Source organism: Mytilus galloprovincialis, chromosome 7, assembly GCF_965363235.1.
Source record: "Mytilus galloprovincialis chromosome 7, xbMytGall1.hap1.1, whole genome shotgun sequence".
NCBI classification, from domain to species: Eukaryota; Metazoa; Mollusca; class Bivalvia; order Mytilida; family Mytilidae; genus Mytilus; species Mytilus galloprovincialis.
In genome coordinates, this window is record NC_134844.1 from 16,435,916 (window position 1) to 16,463,204 (window position 27,289).

At 30.7% G+C, this 27,289-nt stretch overlaps 1 protein-coding gene across 6 annotated transcripts; it reads right to left on the reverse strand.

Moving 5' to 3' along the window:
• Positions 1–850: 850 nt before the first annotated feature.
• LOC143082417 (transgelin-2-like) lies at positions 851–20,780 on the reverse strand. Of its 6 annotated transcripts, none has more exons than XM_076258076.1 (6): positions 20,641–20,780; positions 11,545–11,642; positions 9,579–9,665; positions 8,395–8,453; positions 2,005–2,227; positions 851–1,380 (listed from the first exon to the last, which is right to left on the reverse strand). In XM_076258076.1, exons 2-6 carry the CDS (start codon positions 11,602–11,604, stop codon positions 1,315–1,317), a joined length of 495 nt encoding a protein of 164 aa, XP_076114191.1. In that variant the 5' UTR covers positions 11,605–11,642; positions 20,641–20,780; the 3' UTR covers positions 851–1,314. The 6 variants fall into 6 exon arrangements, with proteins under 6 accessions (XP_076114191.1, XP_076114188.1, XP_076114186.1 ...); XM_076258073.1 differs by lacking the exon at positions 11,545–11,642 and adding an exon at positions 12,294–12,374 and having other exon boundaries at positions 20,641–20,779; XM_076258071.1 differs by lacking the exon at positions 11,545–11,642 and adding an exon at positions 12,168–12,250 and having other exon boundaries at positions 20,641–20,773.
• Between the last annotated feature and the right edge of the window lie 6,509 nt (positions 20,781–27,289).

Here is a 27,289-nt window from a genome sequence, read left to right on the forward strand (position 1 = left end):
AAATAGTAATGTCTACCACCTTAGCAGCAATAAACAAACTTCAACTGTATATTTGATTACCATTCACTACTCATTGTAATCTAAAAGAACGTCTCCGTCCATTTGCTTCAAAAAGGTTCATCGAAGGATACCAAGAGCTAGTTGGTGATAATGCCGAAGCAACTTCACAAATAACGTATGATGGTCTTGAGGTATAGGTTGTTAATCAACCTAATTACGTGTTAAAACGTTCTTTGTGTTTTAGTCTTTTACTGTAAAGTTGATTGCCGGTAATACCTTTCTTGCGTGGCTCGGTATTTATATATCCCGCCACTGTGAGATTTGTGATATGATAATTTTCAGTATGCTTGTCTTTTATAGTTGCGTATATGCCTAGTCTATTGAATCTCTACATGCCATTTTGTTTTTCTTGCTGATAGAGTAGTTAGTTTTTACAGAAATGAAGCTTTTAACACAGCGTGACTGCTGTGGCCCAATTTTTGACATTTATCTATTTGGTTTGCTCATACATTGTTGTTAATATAATGTGATTTTATCCTACTGTCAAGGAACAGGTTTCGATAGCTATAAAAGCATGTTTGTTCCACCATTTTAGACGTTAAGAAATGCCCTTGCCAAGTAAGGAATATGAAAGTTGTTTTCCATTTGAGTTATTTGAATTTGCAATTTATTTGTAAAGAAACTTCCCGTTTTACATTTTTCTGTGTGTTCGTTTTTTAATGTTATGTTACTTGCAACTTACTTTTTATCCAAGTTGCTCCCAAAATTTCTAGTAGGGAATTCTAGTGATTTTAAGAACTCAATAGGACATTGCATAGCAACAATTTTCGAAAGAAAGAATAAAATGAAGTACAATAATAGATAATTTTAATATAAATTAAAGGTACATTGAGACAACTGATATTCGGTATAAAAATTAAGACATATTGCTCTCGACAAAACCACTGCAGTTTTAACATGTTTGCATGGATTAAAATCCAATAGGCTTTACAGATTTTTAAAAATAAATGTTGAAATATTGAGTAATGATCTGTTTTTCGTCCCTCCTAAAGTATTTAATCATATATACATCACATTATAATAAATTAATAGACATAGACATAAAAAGCCAGAAACATTCATTTAGCATATCAAGCGTTTCCGAAAAGTCCCGTGACTGGAAGCTGCCGTTACAACAGTAGGTCTTTCATTTATAGGCCTTTTCCGAACGTACTCAAGATAAGTTTGTAAGAATCATGTGCAAGTCTGAAATTGTCCCATACTAATGATATGATGACATTTTGAAATGAATGTCTTGCAGCCTCGTTATCATATTTATTCGTTATCCAGGTATTTAACAATTTCTCCTGTGTATGCTGGGATGACTCTCTTTGAATTTGACTGAAATAGAAAAATATATAGATGTAATACAAAAAAAAAATCATCAAAGAACGCTCGTCTCAAATTGGATATTGCATATATTTTGCAATGGCACATCCCTATTCAAAGAACGTCTAACTTGCATAACAAAAACGCCATAACAACACAAAGGTCTATACTTTTAAAAAGAAATAGAAAATTATTGGTCAAAGTACGGCCTTCAACACGGAGGCTTGGCTTATACCAAAAAGCAAGTTATATCTATGTATGTTGAAGTTTGTTTGTGTTTCACTTCAGAGTTCCTGTTATTCCTTTGTTTTCCTCTAATAGTTGATGTGTTTCCTAGGTTTTAGTTTGTAACCCGATTTGTTTTCTCTCAATCGATTTTTGACTTTTGAAAACCGGTATATAGTACTGTTGCCTTTACTGACCATGTATATATGTGTAACAACAATACTGCATCTTCATACGAATAAGGGATAGCATTAGGTTCGAAAAGCTTACCAAGTATATGAATTAAACACATTTCTTGTCAAAAACAGAATGATACTTAAACTTTGTGTCAACATTATACTGATGATTTTGTCATATATCAATCATGTTTGACAGACATAACACATTTATATATACTTCTAAAGTACTTACACAGAATCCTAAACTATGGAGGCAGTTGATGACGTTAAGGAAGGGACCTTTCCTAACTTCCCATAAGTCACCACTTTGGAATTGAAATTCTTTTTCCAGTCCATACTGTTCACAGCCTTTGTTAAAGTTTTCAATGTTTGTCATAGCAACAAATGGTGACATGACCTTCTTCTGGAAGGTAATTGGTGATTTACCGTCTTTTTTCAAAAGAATGTTGATTAACCTAAAACAGAAAAGCCGATTTTTTTTTCATTTCGTTATAATTAGTTTGAAGAAGCAATTGATACGTGCAAATATTAACTGTGTTCTTTCAATAATTAAAAACGTCATCAAAGATTTAGAGTTAAATGTTCCTACTGAAATATAATCATAAACTAAATGTTGATTATATTGGAAAATCTTAATACGATAGACAGCTTTTATATATTCAGGATTATACATATATATGATTTGACATATTAAAGTCATATCTTATAACGCTTATATTGACATATTGACATATTGACAAGTAATGAGTACTCCTCCTCTTCTTATCAAAAGCTTAATCTCGTTACCTGTTTTCCATGTTTCAATGATTTGTTATGACAAGATTTTAACATACCTTTTTTTATATTCCCCAATGACTCAATCCATTGAACAAACGCATGTTCCATCTCCCTCAGAACAATTCACCCTTAAACATATTGGGATATTCCGTTCTATGTATAATTTTTTCAAACAGCTCTCCGTTTTTCTATGTCTATGTCTATTTTCTATATATCCCTGGTTTTTTTAAACCATTGTCTACATACCTAAATGTCTGTACCAAATCAGGAATATGACAGTTGATATCCATTCGTTTGATGTTTTTGAGCATTTGATTTTCAAATTTGATTAAGGATTTTTCTTTAAGAATTTTCCTCGGAGTTCAGTATTTTTGTGATATTACTTTTTACATGTTATGTTTTAGCATTCCCATAAAGGTTACTCCAAAAACGCTTCAGACACATGAAACCTATTGCAGTCATTTTCATTTACTAGCACTTGGTTTTTACCACTGCTGGTGGCCTGTTAGTCCCACGAATTCCTCGGTTTTAGTTTGTAACTCGGATTTATTTTCACTCAATCGATTTACGACTTTTGAACAGCGGTATACTACGGTTGTCTTTTTAGAGTATAATAAGTTCAGTAGTCATTGCTTTAGTACTATCATAACTATATCCAAACTGTTCTGAAATTCCCCGTTTAAATATTCAATAATTATTGATAAACATATGTTCCTGCTTTATAAGGCAAAGATGAGTTTTTCTTATAACGGCCCTGATTTTCCATATTGCATTTAATGTTTCTTTGTGTCTTTTCCTGGCTTTCAAATGATTAATTTTGAGCGAATCTGGTGAAGGATAATCATGCAAATAAAAACTTTCGAACGCAGATAACTTTAATAAAACATTTAAACAAAAAAAAATTATAATGACGACTAGGGGATTTTTAGACATAAAAGACAATATAAATGAAGAATACTGGTAAGCTTGATTAATTGCTACATCGTCTTTTTTTAATAAAGTGAGTTGACAAAATATATCAATAAATATTTTATTTATTGTAACATAAATAGTATGGTTGACAGACAATTCGATCTTTTTTCTACACGAGAATATCAGTGAACTTTTGATTAATCAATGTATCGAAATTGTTGATGCGTTGTCCTTTTACTCGTTATTTTTAGAAACACAAATCTAAATCATTGACAATATCTTTGGAAACTAAGAAAACATGAATTAGCGATTCAAGCGGTTCCGCAAAACACGTGACCGGAAGCTGCCTGAGATTGGTTCAGTGTTATTCCTCTGTACGAACATCAGTCCTCAATTGTTAAAAACTAATTAAATTGTAAATGTATGCAAATTAAAGATAAAAAATGTCCAATCTAAATGAAATGATGACGTAATGCCATGAGTCCTTGCAGCATTTTGTATCACATCTATTCGTTGTCCAAGTATTTACGGATTTCTCCTGTGTATTTTGGAGTAACTCCCTTTTTGTTTGCCTAAAATAGAGACAAAGGTTTATAACTATGTCGTTTTGATAATTGAAATGGAAACATATCATAAATTCAATCATTACATCTCATAAATAATGAAACATCAGGATTTCTGATATTTTTCAAAAATTCACATTCTGCGGTTTTCAAATTATTTGACTGGATATTAATCTCTGTTCATTGCCCTTTTTATAATTCGGATACAGGCCGCATATGACATATTTTGAATCAGCTGATATTTAACTCGAATTGTTCATGTTTTGTTTATGTAATGCTAACTCATATTTTGCATACTCTATTGTAACATATTGTTAGTAATATAAAACTGACTGGAAAGTAATTTCCATAATAAGTCACTTTAATTGTCTTTAATATTTAATTATTTTTGTAAACTGCATTAAGATTGTATTACTCCTTATTCCTTGGGTTGCGTTAAATTATTTTTTCAGTACTGCTGTTCTTAGCTATACTCGTGAAGTCTTTGAGTTGTTAGCAGCAGATATGATATTTCTACAAATAACATTATTTGGTTGTTTGGATTTGTAAAAACAATGAAATGTTCGTCAAATTTTGTTATATTTTTGTGCACAATGCTTTAATCTGATATTCTTCATTTGTTCTCCAAATAGCATGGAATTTAGAAATACAACACCATGGTTTTACATGTGCAAAAAAGAATTCAATAGGGCAGTCAAGTGTCCCTGATGAGTCCTTTGTACACGGAACGCGCATCTGTTATACAAAATTTTAATCGGTATGTTTAAGTGTATTTATGTTATGACTGTGTGCCTATTCTTGATATACTGGTTTGAATTCGATTTTCAACTGGTTATAGTTTAAGTACAAACTCTTTGGTGACTTGTTAGCGTTCTAAGTTTCAAATATTGATTTGATCTGCATGTATACTACACTTACAACAAATCCTAAGCTAGAGATACAGTTGATAACATTGAGGAAAGGACCTTTTCTTACTTCCCACAAATCTCCACTTTGGAATTCGGATTCTCTGTCTACGCCATAATCTTGAATGCCTTTGTTGAAGTTTTCAATGTTTGTCATGGCAACGAAGGGTGACATGACCTTCTTTTGGAAATTGACTGGTGATTTTCCATCTTTTTTCAATAAAATATTGATCAACCTATGGAAAATTTTAAATCATTGTAGAAACAGTTGTTAAAATAGTTCAAGGACATTGGTATTGAAAACAAGGGAAACACAAGTCAATCGGCCATTTAAAACCTAAAGAGATTGCTAACGTTAACATAGAGAGGCTATTTCTTCACGTGAATGGTTCTTTACATTAGACGTATAGATATAAAAAAGAAGACGTGGTATGATTGCCAATGAGACAACTGTCCACAAGAGACCAAAATGACACAGACATTAACAACTATAGGTCACCGTACGGCCTTCAACAATGAACAAAGACCCTACCGCATATAAAAGGCCCGGATATAACGAGAATTATTAAGATGTGCATATAATAATTTAACCGACAACCTTTCAACATTTATATAATTTAAAAATAAAATAAAATAATGAGATGAAAACACGTGCTTTGCTAGAATGTTGTGACAAAGATTGTATTAGAAAATAACTATTGTGTTTATATTAAGAAGAAATAAAACACTGTGATGATACTTTTCCTTCTTATCTTCTTCAATGTATTTGTATATGAAGACTTTGACAACATGTCCGCATCGATAAAATGAAATTCTGAAGTAATGTATTTTACTTCAAATAAACTTATTAACAAAACAATTCAACTAATTAAGGTAGATGGGGTGTCTACATTATAATCCATAGAATTTTTGGATAATTTGCTAAAATGTAGTTTATATCCTGCTTGTTTAAAAACGTTAATAAAAAGAATGGGTCATCGGACTCATTTTCACGTTACAGGTTGTGCAAAATTGACAGATTTTGTTTAGATTATACATGGAAAACCCAATTTTCCGCCATAAAACAAAAACTACACCATAGAATTTTGAGATAAAACATGAGAACAAAGCTCCAATAGTATGCTTTCAGATAAGAAAAAGAAAAAATGGGGTCACTGGACTCGTTTTCCAGCTACATTATAAAATGGGTAAATTGCTTACACATTCTATTGTAAAAGTAACACTACCTGAATTATCTGCTCTTGCATTTGAGTTTCCTCCCCTTATTTGGCATAGTTGGAAAAAGTTGAATAAAATAAAAGTATTTGTGTTTTTGTAAAATACAACCATAAAGATGATAAAACAAGGCATTTTCTATATTAGAATGAAATTTATTACACATGAATTACCTATTACTCTCAAAGTTTGCACATTTTAGACCTTGACCTTGACCTTGTTTTCTGGTATTACAAAATCCAAGATGGAGGAAGACACCCTATCTACCTTAAGGACAAATGCTCATTTTATGACAGACATGCTGCACAAAATTGTGCAATGAACATGTATACGGGACTATTCTTCCACTATAGTTCAACTTACCTAAATGATTTATTTCACAAAACATGAAGATCTGTAAATGTGCAATCAAACAGCATTCAAGCAGGTAAAGCGATCAGTTCAGGGAGCCAATCAATAGCTTCCGTAAAAGCAGATGATCGAATATGTCCAGATGAAAATCTTACCGACGCGTGAATATGAAATCGCTAGTGAATCAACATATCGGTACAAATTCAATGTTCTATGAAATATTACAACTAGTCTTGAGTTTAAAGTACCCGAAAATTCTTATTGAATGTGGATATTCAACTTTCAGAGAAAATCTTAAAGAGAACTTTCCATTTATAAGGTTTCTAACAATTGTATATGATTTAAGTCATTAATAAATAAAGTTCACCTAACAACAATTAACAAAATCTATGTACAAATACATTTTTTCATGGTTTCAAATATTAACTAAATATGATAAGGGTATGAGAAATGTGTATAATAGCATGTATATGTATAAATTTGAACATAAATAATGAAATAGAAAATGTTTGATGAAATCGACAAATGAAACAGAGCAATGAGCAGAACACAGGCAATAGTAAACATTTGTTAATGTTATGCGTCAATTCGATACAATAACTTAAAGCTTTCATACAAACACAACTAACAAAATTTCAAACGATCATATTGGTATATAATAAAGAGAAAAACAAGATGATAAGACTCTTATTGAATAGAGTGCTATGATTTAAGTTCAGCGACAAGTATGCCATTTAAACAATTAAATATCTACCCACGTGTGTATATTAACAATATCGATACAGATGTGTTTTTCCAAATGTTTAAGGATTTTACATATTTATTAACGCAAATTGGTAATGACTGTATTGTAGTTATTTAACACTAATTTGTTATAACTAGAATGTCTTTTTGGAGGCTGACAAGCAAAAATGGTAATATATGTGTGTTTGTATTGCTAAGTAATTCAAAAAGAAGAGTAACGGAATTACAACCAAAGGCTTAAATAACCAAAACCAATAAAAAGACGAAAAGAAGAAAAGCAGTTCATAAAATGCTATTCAAAACCAAAAATTTAGTAATTTGCATTTGCAACACAAGAGAGATAACTCGGGTGCTTCGTCAGGATATCACTTCCTGCTTTACTAGTTTTAACAGTCGTTTTGCCAGTGACAAGGAAAAGTGCTATGACAAGTGGCATTACTAGTATACATTTGCATTATTCGGTATATAAAATAAATTGTGTTTTAAAACTGGAGAAACATAAATATGAAATTCTACAATGGTAAAAAGGAGTATCCAAACAAAAATCGTGCAGAAATGCATTGACGTTGAAATCAATTTTACAATATATTTAGGCATACATATAGTTATGGTATTTACCCATGCATACATTAGCATTAGTAAATTAACATATTTTATTCGTTTTCTTTTCTTAGAAAGAGGAAACTATTACTCTACTGAAAAATACAACGACGTTTTACCTAAATCATTTATCAAAGATGAGAAACACAAAAACGAATCGTAGCTTTGTAATAAAGACCAAATATGAACGAGCATGCTTTGCTTTTGGCCAACAAACCAAAACTTAATTTAATTTGTAAACATTATGTTGATCTTTTATGCATTCCAGTACAACACTACATTTTAGTACAATAAATAAAGTTGACGAATGGGATCAAATTTTAAGATTAAGAAATGTAAGTGGTTAATTTAAATACGTTATTAAATATTCGTTTGGGATTCATTTGTTTCGAAAGCATGCTAAACGTATATGCAACATATAATTTAAGATTAAATATATAAGTATGTTGAATGTTTCTAGCGTTTTTGCAGAAATAATAACACAATCCAAGAAAAAGTTATGAAAACTAAGTAAGCGATGCAACAGCAACAGAAGACTGAAACATAGCTACTCACTTGCAAAGTGCAACACCGTCCCTTAAATGGTTGCAAATTGACTTCCAATCAGTGCCAGGCTATAAAGGAAAGGAATAATAAACACAAGCCAAATTACTAGTCTTTTATATCTATATATAGACCAGGAAATCGACTGGAATGATATATGGGTAAAGGTGAAGGACGTCTTCGAAAACCAAATTAAAATATTAGACTATTACTTTTCTTTTAAAACAAAATTCATTCATTTTTAAAATAGTTTTTGAATTTTCGAAGACCTACATTCACAGTGGTAATGATGAAAATTGAATCTTGAGGTTAGATGTGTGGTTGCTATGGTTACTATTACAAACATACCTTGGCTCAGCCTCAATGCTTTAATAACCAAAAATACATGTCTACTATTCAAATGTTGACAGTCAATTTTCAAATATTTTTTCTTATTTCACAAATTGAGTTTATTTTAATATGGAAGGCGGTTGTAAAACAAATAAGGCTTGTTTGAGTTTCTTCAGAAACATGGTAAGTCATTATATAATCAACTTATGTGATTCAATGAACTGAGCTTTTCAAAAACGATACGGACTTTTCTCAAATATAATTAGCAAAAGTTACACAGATTTTTCTAAATGTAGTCAGATTAAAGAAATATTCTAAACTGAAATTTCCTAGTTAAATTCAAATGAACTGATCTTGACAAAATAACGTGGTGCCTACACATGCAACCACCTCTATCATAAAATGAATGTTGTAATGTCCTTATTATGCGCCAAAAAATTATAACTTCATAGACAGCAATGATTTATGTAGTTATGCATAATTCATGATTTCTGTTGATCCTTATAATTTGAAAATTAGTTAAGATGAAAACTATATAATCTCAGTCATCTTGAGGAGTACGTAAAGGCAATTATGTATATACATGTACACCTTTAGAGTTGTGAATGAAAAAAAAACGAGAAAAAAAAACTAATATGAACGCCATCTTTGGTCTTGACCTCTTTGCTCTTAAACATCTCTTTTCATAATTAGTTACTTTTTTTAAAAGAGTAAATTCAATATCGGTCGAAAATGAGTATTGATGTAATATTTGCATTTAAAATAAAATTAAATATATTACTCAATAAAGTAGTTTTGATAAATAATGCTATTAATATTTCTTAATAAATGATCTACACACCGTGTTGACTATAAATAAAACTTACGATTGGGTCGTGCTCGCTGCCGAGTATGGCGTTTACCCAGTTGACTACGTGAGTAGGAGTTCCTGCTGCTTCCTCTCGGTCGTAGTTCTAAAAATAGATCAAAAATATTAATGTTCTAATGTTCTAAAAATAGAACATGTTATTAAAATATTTATGATACAATTTATTTTCGTTACAGTGTTCTAATTCAAATTTAAGTTTTTATTTAGAATCAATATTCAATCAACTAGATAAACACAAGTTCTAATGAGTTGTTTAGGTGAACTTAATAATAAAAATATATTCTAACTTACAAAAGTCATGAAAAATACAAGTCTAAACTTACATAAGATATAAAAGTTTAAATCATTGTAATCATTGTAACAGTTTTTTTTTTTTCTTTTTTTACTGTGCTTTCTACGAATCAAAATAAATTACAAGCATCCAAATTCATTCAAATCTCTGTATTTTAGCATTGAATTTGGTTAAACATTATATATCATATTTTGTAAATAAATCATCAAAATCAACAGGAAAAGTTAAACAAACTTATATCAACATATATCATTGTTTCCTTAAAATACATGTGTACAATAATATATAATAACATATTCAAAATAAAGTACATATCAAATTCAACTAACAGTAAAAGGAAGTAACCGTTTGAATTTCATAAACTTTAAATAGTGAATGATTAAATACAATTGTTAAAACAAGGTATTTTCTTGCTATGCTGAACAGTATGAATAGTACGAGAAATGTCAATACTGACATGTGTACAAGCCAGAATAAAATAGAATTAGTGTAAATTAGTATACATGTAGCACAGTGTATATATGTAGAGAGAGTAAAAGGGAGAAATATAGATAAATATATATCACTATTAAAATTAACTCCTTAAAATAAATTATAATTCAGACAATGCTATAAAAAAAATACTGTTAAACGAATTGTGGATTTCATAAAATTGGTACTTGTTACATTTTTCTATTGTTATTAACTCAAAAGATAATCTTAAGTTAAATCCTTCAACTTCCAGCACTGGAAAATACGTATGAACATAAAACACATCACACAATAGGTGTACATGTAGTTCAGAATGTGATGGGATTTTTATGCGAGAATTCAACATATAATAAAACAGACCATGAAAATGAACGCAGATGAAGCGATTGTAGGACGATTATGTATTTTCAAATATATTTGAACCATGTTGGTTTTGGGTCATTAAGATTTTGATTTTAAATCTGTTACAAAAAGGTTTTTTTTATAACAGTCAGATGAAAATCATCATACTTGCTGCGCTAATTAAAAAAATATTTCAGCCATTCGTATAATCCGGTACCATTTAACACTGCCACCATGCTTAAGTAAGTGTTTAGCATAGTATAGTTGTTTCTCTTGTATGTAAGAACTATGTTTAATCAAATTTTGAACAGTACTGTATGTGTATAATATAATGTAGCTAATTTATTTCATGCAAATGATGTAACGTTGACTTTGCACTATATCCCTAAATAGGTCCAGATTTTGAAATAATATATAAATTTGAAACATGGGTATATCTCTATTTTTCGGCAATGATATAACAGCATGTCTTATTCTTCTAAATTTTGAAAAGTTTTCAGGGTACATGTTAATGCTGAAGTCAAATAGACAAACAATCGCAAATTTATATTTCATGAAATTAAACGTGAATACATAAATGATGCCATCCACAGAAAAATTATAACTCGATCAACCATGCGTCATTCTATCTATTGCTTTTTAGTATACTTACATTGTGTACATTTCACAGTTACATGTATGCGTGCAATAAACTAAAAACTATATATATAAAGTGATGCGCCATAGTTGTATGCTAGTGCAGTTACATTTTGCATTGTCAACGTCACGACAAATTTGGCATATATATGTGTTTATATTCTAGCTACAATCTATTAAATGGATTATACTGTACAGAGAAACAACTAGCTCTAGATCTTACTAATTCCAATTTACGTTGCACTTCATAGCCTAATCCTGACTTAGAAGCTCGGAAGGACATCCTCGGCCCTCAATGTGTAGTGTTTTCTGTTGCTTATACTGCGAATAAATGATAAATGATATTAGTGGGATAATGAGACAAAGGGACACCACTCTAAGTATTATTTGTCATTTGAGTTATGACTTCAGACTACTACACTCTTGGTCACGACGATGAATCACGACACTAGCTGAATACCTTATTCCACATTGAGTTTTATTTTGAATGAGGCCAAGCTATGTAATTATTTTTGTTTTAAAGCAACATTATATCTAACACATAGAGTAACGAAAAGATAGCGTGCAATTAGTATGATGTTGCACCAGTGCAAAGATGACTTCAAATGATCAACGTCATCAATGACGAAAATGTGTTTGAAACAGTTTTGTAAGCTTTGTTTAACAATAAATGGGTAATGGCATGAATATCGGTGAATATTATCCCTCGTAGAATGTATATTGTACCCGTGCAGTATACTAATCTACTCAGGACAATATTTACTCAGAGTCATGCTCATATCAAAGACAAATGTGGAATAAAACATTCAATAATCAAGTGTCACGATCACGTGTCATGCCGCTTACCGCTTCCATCTTCTTTTCCACTTCATATCCCAAGCCGGATTTATTTGCACGACCAGATCCAGACATCTTGAAATTCTGAGTATCTGTTCATAACAAAAGTATATACACTTAAAAATAAATGCTTACTTCTTCCAATTTCTTTTCAACTTTTAACCCAATACCGCTTTTTGAAGCTCTGCCACTCATGGTTGCTGATATGTCGTACTGCTGTTTATTGAAAAGTAAAAAGAAATACAAATACTCTTTTCAATTAAAAAAAAAAACTTATCTGCTTTTAGAAAGTTTAAATGAGGAGAGCGTCAAGTCCATTAATCAGTCAACATATAAATTAGTAAGAAATTAATAAAAGAAAGGGAATAGTAGCAAGTCTATCAGTAACACTGTATCGTTGATGCCGTGGTGTACAAATAGTTGAAGGTTGATCGCTTGTACACAACTAGTTTTGAAATGAATCTCAAATACATTCACTATTTTGTGTCAAATAGTGTATATTTTTGGTATTGATGAAAAGGATATAAAACATTTATTTTTATTTTCCAATAAACATTTTTTGTCAAACATTGTATAACATCGTATGAACAGAAAAAAAGCAGAAATAATCAATCAATTGTTGTCAGATAACCCTAATCCGAACAGTTACCTTTAATTACACACAAAAAATAACGGTTTCCTTTACGTCATTGGCAAATTTTCAAAACATTGTGCAAATTACTAGATTTATGAGTCAGACTCGCACCTGCGTTCACCTTAATTTGATTACTTCGGTTTCAAGGGATTATAGATGTTAGCAGTTTATATCCACAAGGAAGCAACAAACGTGATAGTAACATCTTCAAATCCTAGCATCAATATAGTCCTAAAAATCGCAAGATCAGCAGTACACAAAGACTCTGTTAACTGGGTAACTTTGAACAAAGAAACTGAGATAAACAATCTAGAATCAGTTATCAGCAAAAGTACTGTAAATAAACCTATTTCAAGAAGGAACTCCTCCGAATGTTTTGACAGCCAGATAATGGTGATATTGTTTCAACGTCAAGAACGCTACATCTTTAGATTTTCAATATATGTATATAACTTCTGGTCTGATGAAAGAGGAAGACTGTGTAAACAAAGTTTCATAGTTTATCAGTGATACATCTTTTTTATAATACCAAAATACAGAAAGAGTCGAACACGGAAGAATTACTTTAGTTTTATCCTCGAGATGATAAATTCAAAAGAGAAGCGAACGATATGAAATGGACAATCAAACTCATAAGCCGAAAACAACCTGACAACGCTATAAAATGGCAAAAATCGAATTATGGCCAAAACACAAACAAAAGCATATAAACCACAACGTAAAAACTTAAGAATGGGCAAATCGAACCAAACCAAAAAAACAATCTGGTATATAAGAGTGCTTAGGAAAGGTAAGCAGGTACTTCTCCATATCTGGTACCCATGGTGTTAAAACTGTCAGATGTCAAAATTTAGAAAGCGAAAAACAAAATGTGCGTATTGTGCAATTCAGATGCTATTAGTTATGAACACAATTACATTTTACTGTTAACTTTTCGTAACTTAAGAAAACTATGCATTAAATATCATTATTGGAAAAGACCTAATACAATTAAGTGTCATGAATTTATGAATGTTCAGAACCAATGAGCTGTGTAAACTTATTAAGGAGATCAATAACCAAGAGAAACTTAACTGGCTGTATAACTGTATGTGTCTCTTTTCGTGTGATAATTATGTAAATGTAAAGATATATATATAATTATCTCTATAAAAAAAAAATCATTAAAGTACAATGTAAAATCCGGAAAAAAAGTTAAAAAAAAACTTGTGTGTCCTTTAATCAAAAGGCATGTATATTAGATATGAAGAAATATGGCAATCGTCTGTGCAATAAAAAAAAATATATGATCGTTTAAAAAATAGAACTATTCTGCTTATCTTGGTTCTGCAAGTAAAAACAAGGATCGATAGTTTAATTTCTTTATAATCCAAAACAAAACAAAAAGACTGCAGTTAAAAAACATCATTCACTTTAATTCATTTCCATGTTTAAGTACAGAACAGACAACAAAGTACTTATATAAGAGTAAAAATACAAGCATATGTAAATTTTTGATCAACATTACATCTTTAAAACCGAAAGTTGTGTTCTACAGATTTTAATATTTAAAAAAAATATTCGATTTTACATAAACTTTTTAAATAAAGACGTACTGTTTAATAATTAAAGGCCAACGGATCACATCTTAAAATTTCACTTTTAAGATAAATGCTTAATCTATTATAAAAGAAATATTTTTACTTAAAACTAATGAATTGCTTGCACTGCGTCGACATCTTAAATAGTGAAATCCAGAAGAAACACGGCGGTATCTTCCACGCAAATAGATTTGATTAACCTTGACCGCACATGCTTTACTGACTTACACGTGCATTATTATCTTATCTATTTTTATCATCATCAGTGCCTTATATTTACATACGCCTGTGTGTGTGAGTCATGGAATCTACTGCAGTGGAAGATGTTTTGACAAATGTATTTCAGCAATGCGGAAATAGCATAACAATTTAATACAGTTGTTAGAGGATAAGATCAAGACAGATTATAATTAATAGTTAAGAGCTCTCGAGGCAGCCATTACCGCACAAGTACTATGTAATCACATTGTAATTGAATTTTATGAATGTATCAGATACTTATCGTCAAATATGCACACTTGAAAAAGACATGCACCAGGAATTTGTTATATTCCAATTTGACGTTGGAAAGGGGGGTGAATATAGGTACACATCCAGGATTTAAACTAGGGACAAAAGAATTCGACCACTGGTGTATACCGCTCAATATCAAGTATGAGCAAAGCATGATAATCTACAACAATTTAATAATTCCAGAAGTTGGTACATTGTACAACCATTGAATCCTCCTTGGCTAATACTTGTCTTTTTGGTTACTGAGACTATGATATCTTAAGACCTGTAGAAATCTTAACTTGCTTAGAACAGTAATTCCTAAAGTTGGTGTATTACCAGTTATTTGACTAAGATTCGATTTGCGAGGCCTGAGTAATTAATATTGACAATATATCCGAGATGTTTATCCATGATACTTTGTTTTATACTGTAATCGACATCGTTGTAATCCGATTGCGTTATCAGAAATTAGGATCAAAGAAATCAGATTATCAGAACTAATCCTTGATAACAGTATACATCTTTGATTCACCATATGATCTGTTCATTGCTGTGGAAATTCACAACCAGCAAACGTTGTTGAATGCATGAATCAAACGCCAAAAACCAGTCCAAAACGTAACTTTGGTTTTTATGAAATGAAAATTCAAAAGTATCTAATAAAGAACATGAAGACATGAAGAGCTGGTAGAGAGCAAAACAATTCTATTTTATTCTTACTCTTACGTTTAGAATAAGAATAAGAATAAGAATAAGAATAAGAATTTTATTAATCTAATCAAGAACCCATAAAGGGCATCATTTTACAACACAATATGATTGGAAAAAGCAAAACAGAAAACTAATACATACTTTAACGTTATGAACAGGATCAGAGCCTAACACAACATGTGTTTTATATAACTATTATATTAAATCTTATAACAATAAAATACTAAATTACTTCATATATTTTGTTTACATCTGGATCTTATTTCTAACCCTTTAATAATGTAATTTCCTAGGCACATGAGAGTTGGTAAATGCTCATTTGTGAACAGCCAGAAATATTTCTTATCATTAGGTAGTTCTTTAAAATTAGTACAAAAAGTTGTAGCTTTATCATATAATAATTTCCTCTGTTCATCATATAATGGACAATTTACTGTAAAATGGGTCTCATCTTCAATAGAATTTGATCCATGTGATAAGCAATGATGACATAGACGTTGAGTTCTCTCTATGTATTTTTTATTATATCTATCTTTCTCAATTTTAAGATCATGAGCACTTATTCTCATTTTACATATAGCTCTTCTTATACTAAAATCTTTAATTGATAAATAGGCCTCCTTTACAAAGTCAGTCTTGAGGTTGAAATAATTCTCTAATTTGCTATTACCTTGTGATAAGGTTTCAGATCTTTTGACCAACCAAAATGTTTTGAAACTATTACAAAGTTTACATTTTACAAATTTAATTAATTTATTGAGCTTTGTATCTAAATTTTGTATATCAAGTGATTGAAGTACATATTTCATAGATGAATACCAACAATTAATGTTTTCTGCATCTAAAATTTTATTACAAACATAAGCATCATAAAGTAACCCTGTGTCCAACTTGTTAAGCCTGTGTACATATTTTACCATAGATATAATGACAGAAAAATAAAGAGGAAATCTTGCAACCTCTGATAACACTGCTAAATTTGAGGCTTTCTTATTTACACCAAGAATATACTTTAAATATCTGAAATGTGATTTTTCCAAATAATCATTTATGTAGATTAATTCAAATAGATAATCACTTTTTTTCTTGCAAGCAGCAGAGTTAATTTTAAATGAACCCCAAATTTCACTACAATATAATAAAATTGGTTTTATTGTGTGATCATATAAATGAATTGCAGTATCAATACTTGGATTACAAGCTGACATGGATTTTTGTAATTTAAATTTTGCCTTTAAGGATTTTTTGAATAGCTCTTCTTTCCCCTGTTGAAAAAGACCACTAGAAGTAAAGACTATCCCTAAATATTTACATTTATTAACACATTCTATAGCCTCTTTATCTAAATAAAATGATTCCTTTAAAAATTTTCCAGGCTTGTTAAAAATTAAAACTTTTGTTTTGGACAAGTTTACATCTAGACACCAGTCAATACAATAAGTATGCAATATATCAAGTCGGTTTTGAAGACCTTTTTTAGTGTTTGATAATACAATAATGTCATCAGCGTACATAAGACAATCAATTCTACGCCCATTGATATCAACAGCATCTGGACTTGGCTCAAATTTTGGAGGCAGATCGTTAATGAAAAGCTTAAATAAGTTTGGACTTAGAACATCCCCTTGTCTTACCCCAACTAGTGAACTGAAAGATGGTGTTAATACATTGCCCACTTTCACAGACATTTCATTCTTGCTGTACATATCTTTTAAAATAGTATAAAATTTTCCAGATATGTTATTTTCCAATAATTTATATTTAATACCACAGTGTATGACCCTGTCGAAAGCTTTTTTAAAGTCCACAAAGCAAGCATAGATTTTCCCCCCTTTTTTGTTAGTATATTTATCTAATATGGTTTTTAAAACAAACATATGATCAGATGTTCTACTCTTTTTTGAAAAACCAATCTGACATGGATGAATTATATTATTTTTATCAAGATGAATGTCAAGTCTTTTATTAAGAATACTGTTAAATAATTTTCCAATGCATGAATTTATTGCTATGCCTCTGTAATTTTCAGGTTTACTAGGACTCCCTGCTTTAAAAATTGGACATAAATAAGATAATGCCCATTTGTGAGGGTATTTTCCAGAGCAGAATACTAAATTAAAAAGTTTCTGCAAAACAGGTGCAAATATACTTCCCCCAGCTTTTAATATCTCATTTGGAATACCATCCAATCCTGCAGCTTTATTATTCTTTAGTTTATTTATAGCATCTAAAATTTCTTTTAGGGTTATTTTGTAATCTAGTTCACAGAAAGTTGAATTTTTTTCTAAATTTTTTACTTTTTTACTAATTTCCTCTAATCTGTCTTTAAATTTGTCAGAGTTAAAATTTAAAGATTGAAAATATGAAAACCAGACATTACTTTGAATAGAATTTTCTGGACCATCCGAATTGTCTTCTTTTAATTCTTTAATGAGATTCCAATAACTCTTTGGATTATTATCCCTTAGATTATCCAGACTGTCAAGAATGTTTTGTTTAAATTTCCTTTCTTTATATTTACGTAGCTTATTATACTCTCTATAACATTTATAGTAAGACCCTTTTATAATTGGGTCCCACGGGAATTTTGATAATAGCTTACCTTTAGAAATAAGACTTTTACGTTTTTGTACTAGGTCTATGTCAAACCATTTTTTATTTTTATGTTTACGTACACCTTTTAATTTTGTTTTACGAAATATTAAACATTTACTAGCAGCGTTATCTATTATATTAAAACATTCATTAGCCGCTTGTTCAATATAGTCCTCTGAAAGATTAATTTTTGAGTCTAAAAATTTTTTAATACTGTTTTTAATATTTGGCTGGCATAAAGTATCTTGAAGTTTTTGTGTAGAAGTTTCTGACCATATATATTTTCCTGGAAATAAAATAGTAATGTCTTGCTCATTATTTTTATGTGAATAACTAGCTAACATGCCAATTAACATGCCGTTTATTTCTTTGAAATTAAATTTAATAAAAAAAAAAACATGAATTATATTTAACTTTTTGTCACATTTTCACTAATTCTGTATTTAAAATTATGATAAACACTAAGCGTAATATAAAAATGTATACATGTACGTATGAACAATCCTCTTCAGTATAAATTAAGTTCAGAAAATAATGTTTCTATTTATGGTAACTGAAATTATGAACTGCTACTTGTATTTTTGATTTTGCTATTGGTATTTGATACATTTTAGTGATATAATATTTGCATTCTTGAAATATCTATGTTTCCAAACACGTGAATTACTAGGTGAAATTATATAAGAAACAGCAGAAAATTTAGAAGCGAAAAAAACATTTCCAAAAATATACCGACTGCTTAACCCATCAATCAGACACACACAAGTACGTATCAGCTAATTACTAATGGCACAAATATGTCGGTAATATTTATAGCTGATTATGTATCTCCTCTGAGACTTAAAATAGCGCATCAGCAGGAATTGTCTTCAATTTGTGCAGAATAAGCAAAATAACAAAAAAAATACACAAATTTTCGATATCAAAATATTTTGGAAAGATAGAGTTTTCTTGATAAATATACGTCCTTTGAAATTTTATATGATTTTGAACAGAGTGCAACCCTTGGTCTTTAGGGTTAACAGATTGAAGAGCAATATAGCAAGTATTGTCCCCAAAACATAGTGGGCACGTGACACAAATAACTTCAGCTCTGATGATGATCAATACATATACATATAAAGTCCGATTGAGAAAAACGGATAGAAATATTGAGTAACATCCAGAATGTTCACATCTCACCACTTGTATGAGTGTATATGTAAATAAATATGATTTAGCAAACATTTTGACATATTTTCCTTATAATATTGAAATATTGACGACGAGTTAACGTCGCTCTTGATACAAAAAATGAAAGGTTTAAGAATATATTGTACATGTTCATGCATATTGTAAACTGTTTCATTATATATAAATAGGTCTTTTCTGAATTGTTTTTATCCTAGATCATCAAAAGAGAAAAAGGGTGGGGGGTCTTCTCTGAATTGATTAAATAGTGAATTATCTAGATAAAAGGGGGGTTGATAAAGTATTACTATTCTCGGTCACATGATATTGTCTGTCCCAATTCGGAAACCACTTATGTGGTTGTTATTGTTTTGTATTGTAAAATCTTCGATAGTCTATATTGTATTAGTTATCATGATGTATGGTTAAAATGTTTGTCTGTAGACTGTAAGATTAGACAATCATTTGTTTTCTTTAAATAAGCACCTTGAAATAAGCACCTTGAATAGCATATAACCAAAACAGTTTGGAACTTATGAATGTATTCATAAATTTAAACTTTAATATTGAATTTAAAACTACAAACATATTCAGTTAAACCTGGTGACCTATAGTTGCTAACCTCTATGTCATTTTTTGGTATTTGCAGAAAGTTGTCTCATTGGCAATCATACATGTACTTTATCCTCCTATTTTTATGCTAATATTGATATTTGAAATTGACATTGTCGCCAAGACACAATGAAGTATATTGTGATTAACAAGCAGAAGGAACCAAGAGTTGATGCTCTACGGAGAAATGTATACTTGTAACGAATGAAGGGTAGTCAAGCACACCTATATTATGATCTATCAAGATGCTTTGCTTTAAAAACTAGTGTTGTTGGGTAGCTGTCTCATATGCGTTTATCTCACATATCTACTTGTGCAAGAAGGTATAAAACGAAGAAACGTTTGCTTCCTTTAGGAAATGTGATTTATAAAGTAGTTATGTTATAGGCTTAAGTTATCGCTTTTGATAAACAATGCAGCAATTTAGCTTATTTTTTCCCAAGGTTTTTCCTATCTTGTCTCTCTTGCAAACCGTTCATAATGCTACATGTAAAAGTGATTGAACTATAGCATGAAAATCGTTCCGCTGAGAAGATAAAATCTCACTTCCTTGTTCCTGGTTTAAACTTCCTGAATGTGTACCAAATCTACGGAACAAATTGAAAATAAAGAAACTACAGTGAAAAGTGGTCAAACATTCATTAAGTAGATACATAATATTTATAAAAAGGTAAAGTATACTTACTCTAAAGATTGAAACCCTTCCTTCCTACTCCGTACAACAGGCGAACTAACGTGAAAATATTATCAAATTCCTCGTTTTCACCAACCGCCCTTCGCCTACTTCTATCCTTTTATAGACAGACAACACGCGCCCATCATCTGATAAATACTTTGGTTCGCTTAGTGAAGGGTAACTTGAGACACAACGATAACATAGCGTTGCTTGAGTCAACGGTAGAAAATATACAGCAAATAATTAACTTTCGCTGTGTATTTCTATATATATTTATGACTCGCGTTTTTTGTTTTACTTGTGAAATTATTAATGAAAGAATTTCAACTATTTATCTGCTTGCTCGTGTGTTGTTATTATAGGAATTTATTATATTTTTGCAGTGGGATTTGTGCTTATTGCGAATAAATGTCTTTGAGACTAGAAAACACAATGGCATGGAATGTGCGTTGTATGATAATATCACATACTGATCTTATTTATCTTCGTAAATCAATTGGACTAGAATAAAGTTTCAAAGATGCACTACTTTAAATTCTGTCAAAAACATCATAAGCAAAAATTAAGCTTCATTATAGCATCTTTATCTAACTTGATCTCTTAATAACTTTTCCAAAGTTGTTTTTAAAAGGATAATTTTTCGAATGTGTTTTACACACGACATTTTATTTTAATCAGTTTGCAAGATATAAAAAAAAACTGTGCATGTACTCTAATATTTGCTGCTGGATGTTTGAGGTAAATTAATTAAATTTTAGACTTTTCAAAATTTTTCGGAAATTTTATTTTTGAAAAAAAATCTGACTCGGTCTACATACAATGGTTCACGGCTTACTTATATCATACAAATTATTTAATAGATAGATAGATAGTTTATTCTCATAAAACCATGCAAGTACAAAGGTTGCAGAAAAGTTAAAAAATAATATACATAAAAAATAAAAAATGCATTAAAAATGCATAAAATTCAAAATTTCGGATGAGATAACATATAAAAGAATATATATATATATATAGACTTATACAGTCAAATGTAAAAGTTAAAATTGTATAAAGAAATACTTTCTATAAGTATCAATATGGTAAATAAATTATGGTTGTTAAGAAGGAGTGAGCTTACTATTAATACGTCTTATAAAATTGCAGAGGTTTCTTAGTGTCTTTGGTTTTTTTTTTTTAATTAAACAGTTTGTTGAATGTAATAATGTTATGCCTTGGTATTAGTTCATTTGGAATAAATCTTCTTCTTTCATCTTGTAAAGCCGGACAAACACAAATATAGTGGTATTCGTCTCCAATATCTCTTTTCGTAGATATTGAACATTTTCTATCACTTCTGTCGATGTTATGCCATCTCCCCTTTTCTATTGGCAGTGAATGATTCGATGTTCGGAATTTACAAAGTGTATATATATTTATATATATAATAAAACATCAAGGTTCGAAAAATAATTTCGAAATATTACCAGACAGAGATTGGATCATATTGTGTAAATTGAGAACTAGAAATCACAAATTGACGATTGAAACTGGAGAATGGGACGGTTCAGAAAGACAGAAAACATAGTGTAATGCATGTCAATGTCAAGAATTAGGTGACGACTTTCATTTTCTTTTGAATTGCAAGTCTGCAGTCGACTCACGAACACTTTTTTATATTTTGTACTTGAACAGAGTAAAATTCAAGTATTTGAACTTTGTAATTTACTGCAAATACAGCATAGAAATAATTTAATTATAAAAAAAATATCTGTTATGAAAGCTATAAATTCGCAGAAGGTTCTTTTGAGTAGCATTTGCCAATCTATTCATTTTAATAATCTTGTATATCAATTATAACAATTTGAGTTTGTCAGGTGCACGAAGTATAATGTATGCTATGTTTTATATTTTCATTCTGTGTTCCAGTGTAAACAATGGATTTAAGAAAATGATCTTGTCTTGATTATATAGACTAGAACACACCCGTGACATCGCGGGTCCGTGACTGAATTAAAGTATATAACTATGCGCAAGCCTTATTTTAGTATTAGTATTGTCATCTGATAAATTCAAGCCGATTATAAGATACACAGTTTTCTTTGCTTTCAAATCTTTCTGTTTGAACCCGTCGAACTGGAACTTATCTATTATTGGTAATATTAATTATTTGGAAAACAAAAGGTCCTGGAATGGAGTATTTTTTAATCAACAGCATTGTCCTATATTAGTTATAAATAAAGTTGAATTCTTTGATTTGCTGTTTTACGTCATGCCCGCTAATAAATTGAAAACTGTACCTATACGCCTTATTTTTAGTCCAGATTTTTAGTATTCGTATTGTTATCTTAGAAAGTCTTACTGATTAAATGATTAAATTTAGTAGTGTCAACCCTGTGATTATGACCCGCGTATATAGCATATTAATCCTAAATACACCGTTTGGTGGTGCGCCTGTCAGATGCGGAACGTACAGATAAGGTAATAGGTAACAGGTGAATATACTATTGGTATCGGTATCGGACTCGACCCGGAACTTCTTAATTATTGATAATATTAATTACGTGGAAAACAAAAGGGCCTGGAGTGGTGTAATTTTTAAGCTACACCTTTGTACTATATTAGTTATATATAAAGTTGAATTCTGTGATTCGTCGTTTTTACGTGATGACGGCTGACAAATTGGACCTCGTAATTTTAGTATTATAGATATATTAGACAAGCTCAGTATTATTGCAAAAAGGTTATCACTAATATAACTGTTTCAATTAATAAAATATCTGTACTATTCGAATTACATACTATTTTGTTTTTGACCTCGTTTTACTTAGATGATGTTTGACTGCAATAAATAATAAATAAATCGATGTGTAATAAGTGTCATTCCGATGTACATATGTATTTATACGTCTTTTACACTGACACCACTTAGCTTATACCTCCGGGTAATAAATAGATAAATAGCTAAGTATGACAATTGCCAAAACATGTGAGTTTTTTCACACTTGTATAATTCTTGTTTGTTCTGCACTAATTTTGGTGATTGTTTGTACTCAATTATACTAATCATCGAGCGAAACGCATCACTCTTCTTTGGGTCAATTGAATCATAATTTATGCTAATATCATTTACATGGCAAAATACAAGGAATGCCTGCAAATCCGTATACTTAACGGAACATTGCAGCTATCATAAAAGTTTGAATTATTGTCTCACTGTACACACTTGACAAAGGAAAGAGTGAAAATGCATAGGTGGATACAGCCATTTCTAAAAGGGTTCTCCAACCCAGGAGCAAGGGGGGTCCAAATATATGTCCCTATTCAAACCCCTTGGTCGTCTTCAAATGGGGGGTTCCAATATCCGGACCCGTCCTCCCCTCGCGGAATTTGTAAAAACATTGACTTGGGTTTAAAACTGTGTTATTATTATATATGCCAGATATTGTTCAATATTGTGGAGTTATTTTGAATTTAATTTGGAATTAATGATTGTTTTGCATGTTCATAGAATTGTTAATGGTATAAAATACGTCAAACACCTATAAATAAAATTGAATTATTTGTGTTCCTATATGGGTCATTATCAAAAAAGTGCAAATTTCGACGAGGTAATATTTTGAAAAATGATGCCATAATTGTTTAAATCTTTTAAATGTGTCCCGCTATTCTATAGTATGGTAGCAACGATATTCAGAAATATGCAATGGGAAAAATGAAGAGTTTCTTCAACTTTAACAATTTTAGGTCATCCTTTGAAAGAATCGTGTCAATGGTGTTACCAATTTAAAGCATACATTTAGGTTCTAAATTACGACTTATTGACATTATTCATATAGCTGTGCATTCTATTTAAACATAAATTTCAGAATACATTGTCGTAAAAAAGTTGGCTGTCCCAATTATGGCCGTTGTAAATACTAAAAAATACACTTAAACTGAATATATGTGAATTGTATAAGATTAGATGATAATAATATACCTAATCCTTCGTACACGACCTAAAAACACTTTCATTTATGAACAAAGATAAAAGAAATGTCGCATTTTTATAAAGTTACACCACTGACCCTTCAGTAACTCCAATGACACAAAAGTATCACCAATGACATCACATTTCAAATTTTTTCTTTATCAAGAACTGAACACAAAGCCAAGATCACCGAGCAAAAGAAAAAGATGAAAAAATAATTCTTAGGCTAAAAAATGTAAAATTATATGACATAATATCCATTACTAAAAATGTCAATAGTGTTACTAAATAGTGTCATTGGTGTTACCAGCATACATCAGTAGGGAAAACTGTGTTTATGTAATACATGATTTTGTTAAAACATTGTTAAATAAGTATTGTTTTTCATAAATAATATGATGTTTAGCTTGTAAAACATGAAAGAAACACTGAAACAATGCTGATTGTCATGACATATTCAGTGGTGTTACTAAACTGGGAGGGTTTCTTATCGTCGAGTTGCGAGTTGCGAGTTAAGAAAGTCGAGTTGCGAGTTATAAAAGTCGAGTTGCGAGTTACGAAAGTCGAGTTGCGAGTTAGGAAAGTCGAGTTGCGAGTTACAAAAGTCGAGTTGCGAGTTACAAAAGTCGAGTTACGAGTTAGGAAAGTCGAGTTGCGAGTTACAAAAGTCGAGTTGCGAGTTACAAAAGTCGAGTTGCGAGTTACGAAAGTCGAGTTGCGAGTTAGGAAAGTCGAGTTGCGAGTTACAAAAGTCGAGTTGCGAGTTACAAAAGTCGAGTTGCGAGTTACGAAAGTCGAGTTGCGAGTTAACCGATCCAGGATGGTATGAATTAGACAACGGTAGGGCAATTACAACAGAAACTACATATTTAAGCCTCCCAAACGAATAGCAGTCTAATAATGATTGAAAAAATAAGTTTTATATAATGAGGTAAAATAATTGAACGTGGCAACGTACTTATACATCATCCCGAATCAATGGAAACCTGTAATTTAAACTGTTATTTTTAAAAATAATTTCAAACTGTAAAGCCAGTACTAAATCCGGCGTTGTTTGAAACAGGTGGTCATAGGAAAAAAAGGGACTCGTTCTATGTTTATATATATATATACAACTCGTCTAAACATAAACCCAACAATGTTAGATCTGTAAATTTGCTTTCGCAAATTTTTGGTTCTTCCCTCGCCGGGATTCGAACCCATGCTACAATGATATCGTGACACCAAATCGCCTGCACTGCAGCCGTCCCGCTAGACCACACGACCACCTGGGCTCTCTTAAAAGAGCTTTCGTTGGCCATGTGTTACTTTTCCACGTCAGTTTTAATCTAGCGGCGTACTACAGTACATATAAGGCATGAAGATGTTATTGTTACAGATCAGCTAAATTATCTATAGTAAAGGATCCTACACATTAATGTAAGATACAGTCACAGAAAATAATTATATTCATAAGTACGTCTGAGTCAGTGACAACCCTACAACAGATGTATCCATCGGATCGCCATCAATGATGGTGATACATGGCTGTGTACATAATGTATATACAACTCGTCTAAACATCAACCCAACAATGTTAGATATATATTTAGAAAGAGACAAGATATTAAACTTTGTATATTGCAAGAGACCATTTTAAAGGATTTGTAAGAAATGTAGTTGAAGATGAACAACATTTCATTACAAGTTGTCCAGCATGTACAAAGATGATCTGTAGGGAGATGTTTTTCAAGGAGATATTTTTCAGTAATTTTGCTAATTTTTCATATCTCTCAAATGAGACAAAATTTGTTTTGTTATGTATATTTGAGAATGTGTCTGTACATAAATATTTAGGGAACTACATTTGTATATTATTACAAGTCTAAATGTTAAACGAAATGTAAATGAATATATGTTACTTAACAATGATAATTGTATATGATTTTATAGTTCAGGTCCTGTCTTGAATTAAATGTATGTGACTTATATTTAGAATAATATTTCGCGTCAACGTATAAAATATGACAGTGGCTGTTTTGGCGACTCCCTTCGGGGCTAATTTACCAGCTCCAGCAGAATATGCTATTTTGCCGGTTTTAATTAAGTTAAAAATAACTTATAATTGACACTATCAAACATGTGAACACTATAAAACTCAAGTTTAAACCTAAGTGACTCAGTTTAATAAGTTACCCAATACTTTAAAAAAAAAACTTAATATGAAATCACGATACATGTAGCAATAATCATTTTATACTTTCCAATTAAATCTTACATGTAAAATGGCGCAAATGTAGTTTTTACAATAGTGTCTTTGACAGCTACATTTATAAAATAAAGAATAAAAACGGGGAATGAGTCAAAGAGACAGCAACCAAATCAAAATATACAATTCAACCAAAGGTCATTGGGTCTACAACACAGCGAAAAATCACACACATAGAGGGAGCCCTGAGCAGGCCTCAAAACACAATATTAGATAGATCAAGAATATAGACGCCATTCTATGCTGCTAAATATAAAGATGAACCAAAAATTAAAACATATACAAGAGCAACAAAGGCTAAAGGTTCCTGAAATAGGTCAGACACAAAAATGGGGCGAGTTTAAACTGGTTTTATTCACGCCCATCATATCCCCTTCATCTCTATAGCCAATGTATAAGACATATAATTTTAACATCCTCAATTTTGAGTGCCACTAACAAACAATAAATTTTGCGGT

What these genes read in the sequence shown, in the direction of transcription:
- LOC143082417 (XM_076258071.1), bottom strand. Translation starts at nt 12,233, where the DNA reads ATGTCTGGATCTGGTCGTGCAAATAAATCCGGCTTGGGATATGAAGTG. An exon ending in TGGAAAAGAAGATGGAAGCG is followed by an intron (nt 9,666 to 12,167) that starts GTAAGCGGCATG and finishes ATCTATTTTTAG; the next exon opens with AACTACGACCGAGAGGAAGC. An exon ending in TCCATAGTTTAGGATTCTGT is followed by an intron (nt 1,381 to 2,004) that starts GTAAGTACTTTA and finishes TTTCTATTTCAG; the next exon opens with TCAAATTCAAAGAGAGTCAT.